Source organism: Canis lupus, chromosome 1 (assembly GCF_011100685.1).
Source record: "Canis lupus familiaris isolate Mischka breed German Shepherd chromosome 1, alternate assembly UU_Cfam_GSD_1.0, whole genome shotgun sequence".
NCBI lineage: Eukaryota > Metazoa > Chordata > Mammalia > Carnivora > Canidae > Canis > Canis lupus.
The window spans coordinates 54,097,597-54,114,141 of record NC_049222.1 but is presented as its reverse complement, the minus strand read 5'-3'; the positions used below and the strand labels follow the sequence as shown (position 1 = coordinate 54,114,141).

General features: G+C 37.7%; 1 protein-coding gene across 1 annotated transcript in view; it reads left to right on the top strand.

Moving 5' to 3' along the window:
* PDE10A (phosphodiesterase 10A) overlaps positions 1 to 16,545 on the top strand; it is a 298,525-nt gene that overhangs the window by 196,686 nt on the left and 85,294 nt on the right. The window contains 2 exon segments of the mRNA XM_038526520.1: positions 7,333 to 7,453; positions 8,472 to 8,521. Of these exon segments, the coding sequence (XP_038382448.1) occupies positions 7,333 to 7,453; positions 8,472 to 8,521 (171 nt within the window).

The window sequence follows — 16,545 nt, the reverse complement described above, 5'->3', positions numbered from 1 at the left end:
TTTGCAAATATTTTCTCCCATTCCGTCTTTTGCCTTTTCCCTTTTGTTGGTGGTTTGCTTTGCCATGCAGAAGCCTTTTAGTTTGATGTAGTCCCACTTGTCTATTTTTGCCTTTGTTACCTGTGTTTCTGAGATCATATCCAAAAAATCATTTCCCAGACCAGTGTCAAAGAACTAGGTTCAGCTTGTGATTTCATCTAGGAGTTTTACAGTTTCAGGTTTTAAATTTAAGTCTTTAAACCATTTGAGTTGGTTTTGTATACTGTGAAAGATAAGGGTCCGGTTTCAGTCTTCTGCACGTGGATATCCAGTTTTCCCAGCACCATTTATTGAAGAGTGTGTCCTTTCCACACTGTATATTCTTGGTGCTCTTCTTAAAGATAAGTTGACCATGTCTGAATGGGTTTATTTCTGGGTTCTTTGTTCTGTTCCATTCATCTGTGTGTCTCTTTTTATGCCAGTACCATACTGTTTTGATTATTAGAGCTTCATTATGATAGAGTTTGAAATCAGGAAGTATGATGCTTCTAGCTTTGTTCTTTTTTTCTCAAGATTGCTTTGAATTTTCAGGGCTTTTGAAGTTCCATATAAATTTTAGGGTTCTTTTTTTTCTATTTCTGTGAAAAAAAAAACTTGAAATTTTGATAGGGATTACATTGAATGTACAGATCACTTTGGATACTATTGACATTTTAACTATATTAATTTTCCAATCCCTAAACACAGAATTTCTTTACATTTATTTTGTGTCTTCTTCTATTTTTCAGTTTTTTTATAAGTTTCAGTCTACATATCTTACATCTCTTTGGATAAATTCCTAAGTATTTTATTCTTTTTTGACTCTATTGTTAATAGCTTGTTGTTAGTGCATAGAAACACAACTGATTTTTGTATGTCCTAATAAGTATATACGTTACAAGGATTTCTCTATTTCTCAGAGTTTAATGAATTGTACATTTCAGTGTTTCTTAAATTTATTTAAAAATCTAAAAAAATATTGACACCTTAGGTTTGTTTTCAGTGGTACAGCTTAACATTTCTGAAACTACTTCTGTATATCCCAGGACTAAGAAACTGTACAAATATATTAAGGCTATTGTCGGTAAGATTTCTCTCTGTTGCGTGAAGGAATTACAAATATGGAAACGGGGAGTGTTAGAATGCACACTTAATTGCCTAGCTAAAACTGGAGGTATTAGTATGAATTCATAGTTTTTCATTTCCTTATATATATATATGTAGATAAATACAGAATTATATATTTATATATATTTATATGAGGCACCTCATCTATACAATATTTACATAAATGAGAGACCTAGAAGCATTGACAGCAGTGGCACTTATAACTCCTGTGCTTGAATTTTAAATACCCCTCTCCATTAAAAGGAACTTCTCTTTCTTCGAGAAACAGAAATGACTAATACCAGGGTTGGCAAAATATGTAATGACAAAATAAGAAGGTGTTGAAAGAATCATGAAGAATGTCAGAAGGATATAGCAACTATCTTGAGGTTCTTGCTGGTCAAATCTGGGATATTTGAAGAATCAGAATGCATATATGACAGTATTAATGGGTGGTAACCTATTGAATAAGAATCTGTGAGTCCAGGGTGGGGAGTGAGGGTGACTGGGTGACGGGCACTGAGGGGGGCACTTGATGGGATGAGCACTGTGTGTTATGCTATATGTTGGCAAATTGAACACCAACAAAAAATAAATTAAAAAATAAGTTTAAAAAAGAAGAATCTGTGAGTCCAGACCCATGTAAAATGAATGAATGAGGAGAATGGAAAGTCTTCTTCCCAGTAGAATGCCAAATACCAAATACAGGAGAGATGATAGAGTTCTGGCCCCAACACTTTGTTGTACTGCTGCCAAAGATGCAAAACCTGATTATAATCTTGAGCAAACATCAGACAAATCCTAATTGGCTCACATTGTACAAAACATCAAGTTCAAGAAACACAAGGGAAAGACTAGAATTGGTCCACATTAAAGTATACCAAATAGGCATGATAAGTAAATGCCATTTGTGATCTGGGATCACAATGACCCTGCCCTAATGGGATGGATAACTCTAAGGATATTACTGGGACAGTGGATGGCATTTGAATGTGGAGTCGTAATTAGCTAATATTGCTGTGGTGATGTTAAAATTTCTGATCATGGTAACTGTTATAACTATGTAAGAGGATATTTTATTTCTTAGGGAATACATAGTACAGTTGTGGAGTAAAGGAGCACACTAACATATTCTCATATATGCAGAAAAAATACTTGTGATTATGGCATGTGTTTATGTAGATAGAATAATAGATAACAGGTAAATAGGAAGGCAGGCAAGCAGAGTTAACTGAGAATGAGAAAGCAAATAGGACAAAATGGCAATATTGATGGTATACAGGAGGTTTTTTGTATTCTTACATTTTTTTAATAAGCTTGAGATTATGTCAAAATTAACATTATAAAAGAGATAAATTTAAAAAGAAATAGGAAAAATTTAAAGAATGACATTATTCAAATTTTGAGGTTTATACTAAAAACTAGAAGCTGTTTGTACACACTCTTCAGTGTTGATCCAACTTAACATCTGCCTCATCATATTTTCTACTGATTTGACTCCGGCCTTCAGGACATGCCAGTGATCCCTCATAGAGTCATGGGCTCACAGACCTCACACCGTTCAAGCTTCCATTTCGTTCTTGAATTGCCTCTAACCTCTCCTGGGGAAGTGGTTTGCCGATCTGTGTTTAAACACCTAGTTCACGTTAGCAAGTCTGGGAGCATTTGTTATCCTGGCTAAACCAGCTTCACCAAGGATTAATACTGCTCTGTTCATTACCATCGTATCTCATAAAACACTGTTTCCCTCCAGGTGGATGGAGTGGCTGTTCCCCTGCTTCCCAAACTGTTCCAGTGCTCTTAGGCATCACAGCAAACTCACGGTAGTGGTTCAGGACCTGTTAAAGTTCTGTGGAGCACACAATGATGTCTGTCAGATAGAGCCTAACAGAATTCACAGTTTCAGTATTAGGTCACTGCAATCCTTTCAGTGAAGTCAGGTCTTTGCAAATCCTTGTTTTCAGAAGTTGCTCTAATGGAAAACAAGCTCTACATGAAAATCAATGTGGAACATGGAAAATTAGAGTGGCAGCATCCAGTTGGATTGTAAGGTTTGAGAAGTTGTGCATTGTCCAACTCATTCTCCTGAGAATTCTGACTTCTTGAGTTATGAAAGTATCGGTGATATTCAGTGTATACTTTGGTTGGGTTCTTATGTAGAATAAAGTTAGGGAAAGGACTTTGTCAAATTAGAATGCTGTGTAAATTCCAGTTCTGAGCAACTTAATTAATACACTCTTATGATTTTCTTTCAGTGAAGCTATAGGCTTAAGGTTTATTTTACTGAATTGAATTGATCCCTTATTATTTTTTAAAGATTTTATTTATTTATTCATGAGACACACACACACACACACACACACAGAGGCAGAGACACAGGCAGAGGGAGAAGCAGGCTACCTGCAGGGAGCCCAACGTGGGACTCGATCCCAGGACTCCAGGATCAGGCCCTGGGCTGAAGGTGGCGCCACCCGGTCTGCCCCATCACACTGTTTCTAAAGAGCACCTTGGGAGGGTGGGATTTGGTTCACCTCCACGTGCTTCCTGTGCCTTTCCTTATGTGTGATGGTAGTCCTGGCCCCAGGACTATAAAACTTAAAATAATATGTAAATGTAAAGTAGTAAGCATATCAGGCTAACAGCCAATCAATAGTTATGCTTACTACTTTACACTTACATATTATTTTAAGTTTTATAGAATATTATGGTTTGAATGATTCACTATGTAGATAGGGCTTTAATTTTTGAGAATTAATAGTACATTAATATGTAATAGTAACTGTAATAAAACATTTTGCTCTTATGATGCAGTTGTCATTGACAATCAAAGGAAACAGGTTGTACTAAACCCCCCTACACCAGGTTGAAGGTCAGAATTTGAAGCTTAATGACAAAATTAAAATCCTAGGTCATAGATTATCATAGACAGTGAGTGTTGAAAGGTAACACACTTTAGCCTCCTTGATCTACAGATGAGAAAAGAAAAACTCAGAAGGACACCCCACAATAAACTGCCTTCTTGTTATCACTTGTGTGTGACAACCTAGTCCTTCCAGAAGACATGGTGAACAGCTGTTCTTCCCTCTCAGCACTGCACACAGATCCTGTGAATGGATGTACTCTCAGAATCATGTTGTCAGAGAAAGGAGCCCGTGTATCATTTTTATGGGGACTCCTCTGCGGGGTGCTTCAGAGCCCACCTGAGACTAGCTGAAGTGCCCCTCCCCAGAAGAAAAAGGAAGTGTTCAGAGATTTATCGGTTCATGAACAGTCTGTATTTAGGGATAGGTTTTTAAGCATTATGGTTTTTGCGTGTCTGGATCTAGAGATTCAGACCCTGTCATTACGACTTAGTCTCTTTATTTCTCATAGCCTGGCTTTTTTTTTTTTTAAGATTTTATGTATTTATTCATGAGAGACAAACAGAGACATAGAGGGAGAAGCAGGCTCCCTACAAGGAGCCCGATGTGGAACTGGATACGAGACCCCAGGATCACAACCTGAGCCTAAGGTAGATGCTCAACCACTGAGCCACCCAGGCATCCCTCATAGCCTAGCTTTTCTTCAGGTTAGTTTCAGTCTCAGATAAGCTCTTTCCCAGGACTTTGGGGGAAAAATACAAACAAATGGTTCTAATTAGTGGTGAGGGAGAGAGAGAGGGTATGTTAGAGTAGAATCGTTTCTCCAGAGTTCTTCAAAACTGGCAGTCGTCAGATAGCATCTTGTTTACAGATGATAAAGGAACAGCATGAGCTTGTGTGTATGGCCACATACAATGCTGTCGTGCTTGGAAGGCATCAGAATTTCAGAGCATTCGTGATTTTTATGCAGACTTTTGCTACCACAATGGTATCTGCCCTAGCGAAGGTCTTGAAGAATATCAGCAGCCAGAGAATTGCCAGGAAGTTATGACTAACTGCTAAGCAGTTAAACCTTTAGCAAAAAAGAGTCACAAAACTTGGTCAGGAGGCCGGTGATTTACCATGGTTGCGTGTGCAACAAAGCGAGCAGGATGCACAGGTTCAAGGGGCCGGGGGAATCCGGCACTGGGTACATGAGGCTCAGCAGATGTAGGAGCAGAGCACACACAACCTAGAGAAGCTGTTCTGAGAGAGGACACAATGAGTGCCAGTCGTAAGAGTCCCAAGAACAAAGTCAATCATTCTCGAAGTTGGCACTAAAGCATAACAATGCTTGGTGGGTTTCTATTTTGACACTTTGGGGTCATGTTCATTCATTTATTTCTGTTGTTCTCTCCACTTGGGAAGCTCTTCCTCCAGCTCTCTGCAGGTCTCACATCTTCACCCCTTTTCAGTGGGGATCCTTCAGGGTGGAATTTTGTCCGTTTCTGAGGATGCCTATTCCTAAAGTGCATTCTAAAACTGTAGTTACCCCCAGGTGTTTGAAAACCCACTGGGGCTCACTGTTGAGATAGGCTTGAGCTGCAACTCCATTGCTCACCTAATGCCTATTGCTATCTGGCTGGGACACTGTAGTAGTGTTTGGATCTCTCAAAAGTAGTGTCTTATTCTTTTTGATGTGTATTGCACCTTGAGACAAGTCATCCTTCATACTTCTTTCTCTGGAATCTGCCTGGACCAGAGTGTGCTCCCTGTCCATCCTATTAAAAAGGGTAACTCTCCCTCCAGAGGTCTTGGCTGCCAGCCTTCCCTGCTCTTTTTTTCTGCATACCACCTATCACCACCTGCCACATTATAACATTCAGTTATTTATTTTCCTCACCTAGAATCTAAGTTCCTTGAAGACTGGAACTTTATTCTGTTAATTCTCTAGCATCTCTTCTAGCTAGAAGAATACTTATGTATAGTAGTGTAGATTGTCAGGATTGCCAGTACCTATTTGTGGATTGATCGATTCATCTATTCTTTCATGTATTTTTTCACATTCATTCATTCCTCAGACATTCATTGAGAATAGTGATCAAGAATAATGGCAAGTGTTTGCAACAATATGGATGGACCTAAAGAGTATTATGCTAAGCCTAAATAAGTCAGTCAGAGAAAGACAAATACTATATGATTTCACTCATATGTGGAATTTAAGAAACAGAACAAATAGAGAAACAAGGGGAAAGAAGAGAGACAAATCAAGAAACAGACTCTTAACTTTAGAGAATAAACTGATGGTTAGAGAGGGGAGGTGGGTGGAGGATGGGAGAAATAGGGGATGGGGATGAAGGAATGTACTTGTAATGAGCACCGGTGATGATCAGAAGTGATGAATCACTATATTGTACACCTGACACTAATATAACACTCTATGTTCACTATACTGGAATTTTAAAAAAAGAGTAATGGCAAGTAATAAAACTTTAGGAGTTAAAGATACCTGAGTGGTTAAGAAAGAGAAAGATGGCTTGAGATGGTGTTGTAGACAGACCATAACTGCATCTGTAGAATGTGGGAGGCCGTCCCTGTGAGGAGTCTATTATTCGAAGTACGGTGGGAAGCCCCAGGAGTATTTTAAGCCAGAGAATGACAGAATTTTATTTTGTTTATAAACTTTACCATAGCTATTGCTTGGAGAATAGGCTTAGGAAGGGAAGCTTGGTGGAAGGCAGTTTTTCAGCATTTTTAGAGAAGATAAGTGCTGTAAGTAGCTACGACTTAGCTCCCATCTTTTTCCCAAACCCTATTTACCTGCTGTTGTCCCTGTTACCACAGTGAAGCCCAGAGCTTTGGGCTTGCGGTGCGGCAGCTGGTGCTACCATGACAGCAAACACAAGAGCTGCTCCTTCCTGTCCTAGGGGAAGAGTTGAGCTCTGACTAGGGTGGTAGCCCCATTGGTGCAGATGAATGGAGACTAATGAACAAATTCTGCTTCATCCAGTGCAATGCATATCAGTTGGCTTTTCTAGCATCTAACAATGTTTCATTCAGTTAGCAAACTTTTGTACTACTTTTACTGATTATATTTAAAACTTCAGAAATAAGAAGGTAATTTGTAACATTTGATGTTTGAATATAAAGTATACATGGAGTTTATAATTCTAAGTCAGCAATTTTAATGTTTAATCTATTTTATAGTAGATTATAATTAAATAATGCTCTTTAAAATCATAGTGTATAAAAGCATAAAGCAAAGTATGTAAAGTTATATACCTTAATAGTATGTTTTATAAAGTAAGGAATTTTTAATTTTATTATATTTATGTCCTTTATTTCTCTTTCTTTTTTTTATTGAAAGTACCAAGACACGAATATGCAGGGAGTTGTGTATGAACTAAACAGCTATATAGAACAACGGTTGGATACAGGAGGAGACAACCAGCTACTCCTCTATGAATTGAGTAGCATCATTAAAATAGGTAAGAAATGTTTTGTATTCCTTCTGGTAGAAAATTTGAACTGAAGATTCTTTTATTCCATTGCAGAAAATGGAAAAAGTAATATACTTACTACAAGGCGAATGCAAGTCATTTATTTACTTCTATTCTGGGGCTAAATTTGAAATGAAAATATTTTATTATGAAAGTACTGGAATGAGTCAAGCCTAAAAATTCCTAAGTTGTCTAATCCCAAAAAAGTATCTGCCAGATATATAAATGGAATGAATGTACTATGCTTTCTAAATAAAACCTAGTTTTCTTTGGAAAGTATAGTTTTATTGAATTAAATCACATCGTTATGGAGTAAATCATTAATTTTTAAGAAACAAAAAGCATCTTAAATATATTTGGGGAGGTGACAGAGTTATATACTGTTATCACCATTTTACTGATGAGGAAGCTGTGGCAAAGACAGGTCAAATATTTTATCCAAGGCCACACGAGTAAAAAGGAGTGAAACAGGAGTCTACATTCAGGCAGTCCTCCCCTAGTGATATCTGTTATCTGCTCTGATAATTGCCTTCAGATGAACCGGAAGCAGTTTTAGGAAAGTTAAATTATGTTTTCTTCAATGATGACATGTGGAGATATACATCATCCTTTTTGGTTGATGCTAACATTGATTACTCATTATTATAAATCTCATGTCTGATATTTTTCATTTTTTAAAAATTAAATACAATTCTTAAAAAATATTTCCAATAATTGTGATACTTAAAGTTTCACAAAGATATTATTACATAGCACATGAGCTGCTGTATGCATTTGAGGATGTCACATCTTAAAATTTGCTGTAGCTGATGCATAATGAATGCAGATGCTCTACTTGTGTGATTGAGTAAAGTGGTAACTTAATCTGCTCAGTTGACTGCATGACAATTAGTTATGGTAACGGTCCTTTCACAAAGACTCCTGCCTGAGGTCTCACCTTAAAGAGTTTATACGTGGTCTGTTCTTCCATTGAGATTAGTTTCTTCCCTTTTTATTACTTTGGCAGCCACAAAAGCTGATGGATTTGCACTGTATTTCCTTGGAGAGTGCAATAATGTAAGTATCTAAATTTAGATTTTGGTGCTCTAGATAAGAAAATGTCATAAGCTTTTTAAAAAAGATACACTGTATTACAAACAACAGATGCTTGGGAATTAGGTACTTTAAACTCATGTTGTGTTCCGTTTCTATACACAGTTATTGCCAGCTGAAAAGTTTAGCAGCGTGGCAACATTGGGGCATAAAGTCTTATAACTTATTTATTGTTTTAGTTTTGGTTTATGGTATCGTATCCTAGGGATGGTATTTCTAGACTTAGTGTTTTGTACAAAAGATATTTCAGCACCGGGAGCTGGGGCACCATGGATGATTTATGCCCTTGCAAAACAGTCTGTAACAGTAAAATGAGAACAAAAGTCTAGTATTTTTATGTGTGTGTGATTTTTTTTTTTTTTAATTTCTTTAAGGCAACTCTCACAGCTGGGACAGTTACTAAGTGTAGCTCCCGGAGCTGTGGTGGCCATAGCTCAGACTGTTCCATGACATGGGGCTTTTCTAGTCCTCTGTGCGACAGGCTGGACCTTGTGTCTCTGGGTTAATTTACTCAACGCATGGCCCACTATCAAATCCAGTTGTGTATAAGGCACTTTAAAAAGTACTTTAAGATGTTTGGCTACTGGCATCTGATTTTTGTTATGAAATTAAAACCACATACATGACATTTTAGACCAATATTCTAAGCCAATAACAATTATATTTGTAATTTAAATATATAGAAATTATTTATAAATATATTTGGAAAATTCTTACTATGTATTTCTTATGAGTTAGGCATTGTTATTTGAGATTTGGAATGTATTTTTGCAATGCAATACTTGTATGTATGAGTAATCAAAATGTGTGCTATTTATAATATATAAAATGTTAATAGGAATAGAGATGCAAGTGTTCTGAGATGTTTGATAGTACTCTTGAATTATACAGCAGTCCAAAGGATAAACAGTAGTTGCACAAAAATATTTCTTGGCTGATTTACCAAACCCATAATTGATCCTCTTCTTTTTTGCAGCCCTTCTTTCCCCCTTGCATAGTAAAAATTTATGTTACAGGATTAGAAGCTCTTTAGGGTAAAAGACCTTTTCTTACAAATCTTCACATTCACCCAGCATCTCTCCTAGTGCCTTCCATGTACAGAATAAGAGTGTTAATTAAATTAAATTATTCAAATATCACTACTACTTTTAAAAACATTAAATGATATTTCAGCTAATGGGTAAGCTACTGAAATAACAAGTAGATCTCATTCTTTCCTATTCATTCCAAAAATTTATTTTTAAAATTTTGCCTTTTAGAAAACTGTTATATAATTTGTAATTCTATTGAAAATGTACTGGTGTGTATGTTAGCTCAGGGTGATCATGAGAGTGCATGTCTCCTTATGACGCCCCTGGGATCTGCAGACAACTCTCAGGGCTTAACCTTGGCAGCTGAGTGTGTACCACGTGACCCTTTCCCTTCAATCACAGCTATTTGTGACCCAAACTCGGACCCATCCAATTCTCTGCTGAAACCTGGATCCCGGACTCAGCATTTCTAGCTGTTTTCATGAAAAGAAGTGAGTGAACCCTGGAACTGAGACGGCCCCATGGGATGACCCTCTTCTGCTCTGTGTGACAGAGAATGGGGGAAAGTGGTTTGCAGAGGTCAGGAAGAGCAGGCAACAAGAGGCCAGGGGTCTGCAGGGTGTGACAGCCTCAGGAAGTGCTTGAATTTTTAGAGCCTGCGTTGAGATTCACAAATCCCATATTCTTAGGCACTTGGCTGGCTTGTAGGTTTTTGTGGGGGTTTTTTGCAAGCTTTGTTTATACATTGACCTTTGTGAAGTAGGTTCCTAGAATATGTGATTTAGAGAAAGCTCTTTGTGTCTACAGTCTCTAAACTGTATTCTATGTATACCAGTTCTAATTCTTTGACTTTTTTTACTTAATTGAGGGGATGACACTATATGCTTCCTAAGTCTATTGATTTCACTGTACATGACTATCTCTGAGGTCATTGTGTCCATGGTCCTGTCCTGCTCAACAGCATGTCCCTAGGAACACACAGCAGATGACCTAGCAAAAATTGTAGCTTCTTCTGACCTTCCTAAGTCCTGTCTCACTCTGTTGTGCATTATTATCATATACTTCTCCTTCAGAGAATTTAACTGAGTCTGTAATTATGTATTTATTTATGGTGTGTGTGATTGTTTATCTGGCTTTCTAATGAGAATGGGATCTCCATGAAGGCAGAGACCTTGTCCTCCTGGGAGGATACTTTTAGGGGTGATTACTGCATTTTGTTCACCACGTTTTTCCTTGTATGTATTCCACACAGGTGTCTGTGCCTTTAATATTTCCCTGCCCTGGGGACTTCTGTGGGTAGGAAGAAGACATCGCCTGAAGTCTAGGTTCACTGAAGTGTTTCTTTTTTAGTTCTTTCTTTCTTTCTTTCTTTCTTTCTTTCTTTCTTTCTTTCTTTCTTTCTTCTTTTTTTCTTAAGATTTTATTTATTTATTCATGAGAGACACAGACAGGGAGAGAGAGGCAGAGACACAGGCAGAGGGAGAAGCAGGCTCCATGCAGGGAGCCTGATGTGGTACTCGATCCCGGGACCCCAGGATCACGCTCTGTGCTGAAGGCAGGCACTAAGCCACTGAGCCACCCAAGGACCCCTTCCTTCTTCTTCATTCCTTATACAGGCAGGAAGGAAGGAAGAGAGGAGGAAGGAAGGAGGGGGAGGGAGGGGGGGGGAGGGAGGGGAGGGAGGAGGGAGGGAGGGAGGGAGGGAGGGGAGGGAGGGAGGGAGGGGGGGGGAGGGAGAGAGAAAGAAAGAGGGAGGGGGAGGGGAGGAGGGAGGGAGGGAGGGGAGGGAGGGAGGAGAGGCGGGAGGGAGGGAGGGAGGGAGGAGAGAGGGAGGAAAGAAAGAAAGCCAGAGAGGGAGGAAGGGAAGGGTTAGTAAGGGGAGGGAAGGGAAGGGGTTTTAATTTTCCTTTTCTTTTATGTTCCTTTTCTGTTTTCACTTTCTTTTCTTTTCCTCTTTCTTTCTTTCTTTCTTTCTTTCTTTCTTTCTTTCTTTCTTTCTCTTTCTTTCTTCTCTCATTCTTTCTCTCTTTCTTTCCTTTCTTTCTTTTCTTTCTTGTTTCAGCAGGCTCCACACTCCACATGGAGCACAATGCGGCCCTTAAGCTCACTACCTTGAGTTCAAGACCTGCACTGGTCAAGAGATGGACGCTTCACTGACAAGCCACGCAGACGCCCCTGAAGTGTTTCTTTAGTTGTATCTACAAGATTACCACTTTTTTTGTTCTTCATTTCCTCATGCATCTCAGGTCTTCCGTTTGGAATCACTTTTCTTCTCTCCTGTAGAATTTTCCTTAGTGAGAGTGTGCTGATGGGAAACTTTCACTTTTTGTCTGAGTGTGTCTTTATGTCATCACTTTTCTTAGAATAGATCTTTGCTGGATACAGAAATCAGATTGATAAAATTCTCTGTGCATTGACTTGAGCATAGTTACTTTTGGGTTCTTTTTTGTTGTTTTTCTCAGTTCTTCAGTATAGTTTTTTTATTTCCTGGATATTTTTTAAGTTGATCTTTTATTTCTTGGGACATATTAACTATACCCCTTTAACATTGTTTTATATTCTTTCTGAATTTACATATCTTGGTTTTGTTTCATACATGTCTTAAAGATAGTGGCTTATTTGCTCATGTGTTTTAATTTATTTTGTGTTTTAACTGTGAATCGTTTTCTTCCTTGGGCCTTTTTAAATGGCTGTTCTTAAGAACTGTGTTTAAGTCCTTCTCCTGGAGACAGGATATAAATTGTTTTTTGCCAGTCATCTAAGACACTTCTAATCCAGGACTATTTTAAATTATCTCATGAGATTTTTTTTCAGACTACAAAGTAGTATGGGTTCAAGCAACACACCCATGTGGCACACAGTTATGATTTCTCAGAGGAGATTTTTATTGTCCCTCTAGCAATAAATACAAGATACTCTGGGGCCCTAGCAATCTCCTTGCAACATTAAGTATATTTACCCTTGCAGCTACAATGAGGCATTAGCCCTTTGCAGGTCTCTGCCCCATGTGGGGGTTCTTCTGTTCGCTGCCATGCTTTCCTGAGGGGAGGTCAGCACATCCAAGCTTTGTTGCTCTCAAGAACAATCCAGCTTGGGATTCACTTGCCTCACAGATTTCTTTATTGATTTCTTTTTATATTTCTGTGGATTCCATCCATTCTTCTCAGCCCAGCAATGCATTAGAAATGATTGTAAAATGTACTTTATCCAGCCTTTAAATAATTTTAAAATTGTTTTCTCCAGGAGTATCATATTATCTAATCTGCCCTATTGCTTGAACATATGTTGACATACTTCTAAAATGTAAGAAAACCATATTAAATAAAATAAAGTTTTTTTTTTTTTTTTGCCCAGGTGAGCAGATACATGTCTATTTATTTAAATTCAAGATGGCATATTTAGATATTTATAGTTTTTTAAAAAAGATTTATTTATTTATTTATTTGTTTATTTATTTATTCATGAGAGACACACAGAGACAGAGACACTAAAATAAAGTTGTTGTTTTGTTTTGTTTTTGCCCAGGTGAGCAGATACATGTCTACTTATTTAAATACAAGATGGCATATTATAGATATTTATAGCTTTTTAAAAAAAGACTTATTTATTTATTTATTTATTTATTTATTTATTTATTTATTCATGAGAGACACACAGAGAGAGGCAGAGACACAGGCAGAGGGAGAAGCAGGTTCCATGTAGGGAGCCTGATACGGAACTCGGTCCCAGGACCCTGAGATCATGCCCTGAGCCATCCAGGCATTCCTGTGATAAGATTTTTAGTCTATACCAAAAATACCAAGGATTAAGATACAGATGGGAGGAATTATAGAATTCTTATATGTAATAAAAATACTAATTTCTTTTTCATAAATGAGTACAGCAGAAATAATTTCCAAAATTGATACATTGAGAAATGTAATTTAAATAGTATTTAAACATATCAAAAATTCTACTGGTAGAATTAAAAAACCACATCAAGAGATGCCTGGGTGGCTCAGAGGTTAAGCGTCTGCCTTCAGCTAGGGGCGTGATCGTGGAGTCCCAGGATTGAGTCGCACATCGGGCTCCCTGCATGGAGCCTGCTTCTCCCTCTGCCTGTGTCTTTGCCTCTTTCTCTCTGACTCTCTTGAATAAATAAATAAAATCTTAAAAAAAAAAAAAACCCACATCAATATTACCAGAAAGGAAAGCATCTAAAGAAAACATGGAAAGTTAAGGAAAAGAGAAAACTAAGTTGTATTAAAACACTAAATATAAAACTTAAAATAGATTGTGGAACTCGTTTCAAAAATATGTCACAACAAAATTATAAGTAGAATGGGCCCAGCTATCAAAAGAAAAAAATCTTGAATTAGATTTAAAAGCCCCACAACTATCTTCTATTTTATAGAGGCATGTATAATAAACAGAGGACTCAGGAGTGGCTGAAAATAAAAAGGTAATTTTAGGGGCCTCTGGGTGGCTCAGTCAGTAAAGCGTCTGCCTTCGGCTCAGGTCACGATCCCAGAGTCCTGGGATCGAGCTGTACCTTGGGCTCCCTGCTCAGTGGAGCGTCTGCTTCTCTCTCTCCTTCTGTTGCTCCCCCTGCTTGCTCTCTCTCAAGTAAATAAATAAATAAATAAAATCTTTAAAAAATAAAATAGAAAGGTAATTTTAGATGGAGCAAACCTATTCTAGAAAAAATGAAAACAAAATAAGAGAAAGTACCACAAGATCAATAATGAAGTTTAGTTTGGGGAATAAAAGCATTAAATTGGAACAGGAGGTCACTTGGGATTTGTGAAGGGGTTTAGTCTGCAGTGAAGGCAGAGCTGTTATGAAGTTTATACTATAAATATTTGATGCATCAAAATTTGTAAAGCAGGACACTTGGGTGGCTCAGTGGTTGAGTGTCTGCCTTTGGCTCAGGGCGGGATCCCAGGACCGGAGATCGATTCCGGCATCTGGCTCCTTGCATGGAGCCTGCTTCTCCTACTTTTGCCTGTGTCTCTGCCTCTCTTTCTGTGTCTCTCATGAATAAATAAATAAGATCTTTAAAAAAAAAATTTGTAAAGCAAAACACATACACACACAAAAAGAACAGAAGGATACAATAATATTTTTAGTGGTTGACAGATCAAAAATACATTTTAGAGAAAGTTAGTAGTATCAATAAGTAGGCTTATCCAGAAAATATATATATTATTTTAGGATTTACCAATGTGGATTTCCTTTTATTCTTTGGGTTAGACCCTACTTTGATGCTTTTAGCCTTCATTTAAGAACTCAGATCCCTCCGAAAACATTTAAAAAAAAAAGAACTCAGATTCCCATAATGGCTAAAAACAAGGAAATTAACATAAATAATGTGAAGTGTAATTCTGTGAGAAGAAAACAAATACAGTTAATGGGATATTGAGAGCATAATATTTACAAAAATGAAGTGTAGTATTGCTAAAGCTCTGGGCAAAGTTATTCACAGTGGAAGATCCGACATCCTTGAAGTATTAAACATCTATACATTTTTGAGGCATTAATAAGAGACAAAGTAAATTAATTTTTTAGCACATTTTTACTGGGTACAACTGCATGATAGTATTCCAAGTACTAGAGACACGATAGTAAATTAAAATCTCTGTCCTTTTAGGATTTGCCAATTTAACCTATGGACTTAGAAAAAGAAAATCCATATAAACAAGAGACTCCAAAGAATGTATAGATACAGGGGCACCTGGGTAGTGCAGTCAATTGAGCCTATGAAGTGGTTTTATCTCAAGTCGTGATCTTGGAGTTGTGAGCTAGAGCCCCACATCAGGCTCACTCAGCGGGGTGTCTGCCCAAGGATTCTCTCTCTCCCTCTGCCCCTCCACCCCCCCCCAAATAAATAAATAAATAAATCCTATAAAAACCCTATACAGATGTAAGCTATTTTCCAGCCTAATGAATAAAAAAGAGAAAACACAATTATGTTTAATAGTTTAGGAAATACAGCAGTAGATAGAATGAAAATGATAAACAAGAGGATATTTACACTAATAAATGTAGACATTTATTTTTATATATATATTTTTTATTGAAATTTGATTTGCCGACATATAGTATAACACTGAGTGCTCATCCCATCAAGTGCCCTTCTTAGTGCCTGTCACCCAGTCATCCCGTCCCCTCCACTCGCCTCCCCTTCCATTACCCCTTGTTCGTTTCCCAGAGTTAGGAGTCTCTCATGTTTTAGATAAAATAGACAGTTTTTGAGGAAAATGTAAATTGTCCCATTTAATACAAATGATGATAGGAAACCTAGGGGGACCAGTAAATGAAAGAAACTGGAGACAGCATTTAAAAAGCTTTTCTAAAAGCCACTTAGGACATTTTTTCCAAACTGTTTTTTGAGTACAAACCTTGTTCAGGCTGTTTGCTACCCCTGGGGACACTGATGAACCAGAATAGGTTCCCTCATTATACCTTCCCTGTGCTTTTCACGTTCCACTGGGACAGTCCCTCAGGAGAGACTACTCCTGTGCTATACACATTTTTTCAGAGCCTGGAAGAAGACGGACAGCTTCCCAAAAACATCATGAGACTCTGGAGTTGGCCTGAGTGAATTGTAGCTCACCACTCTGTGACTTCGAAAAGATTTTTAAACTGTCTAAATCTTAATTTAACTTCCATTGATTAAATGTTGTGTCGTGAATGTTATTCATTCAGCAAACCACTTAAAATACCTGCTGTGTACCAAAAATTTATGCTAAATTGCTGAGCATACAAAGATGATAAAAAGCAAAACAAAACACCAGTCCTGTCATCAAAGAATGTCATAGAGGAAATGGGGAAATCCACAGTTCAGTGTAACATACAATCTTGAGTGCAGAGAGGAAGCCAAGGTGTTGTGGAATAGTGAATTTGATGGGGTGCTGGGGTGAATCACACTAAAAACAACTCAGATGATTAGCTCTGTTTAAGTAGGGTTTGGAAGAC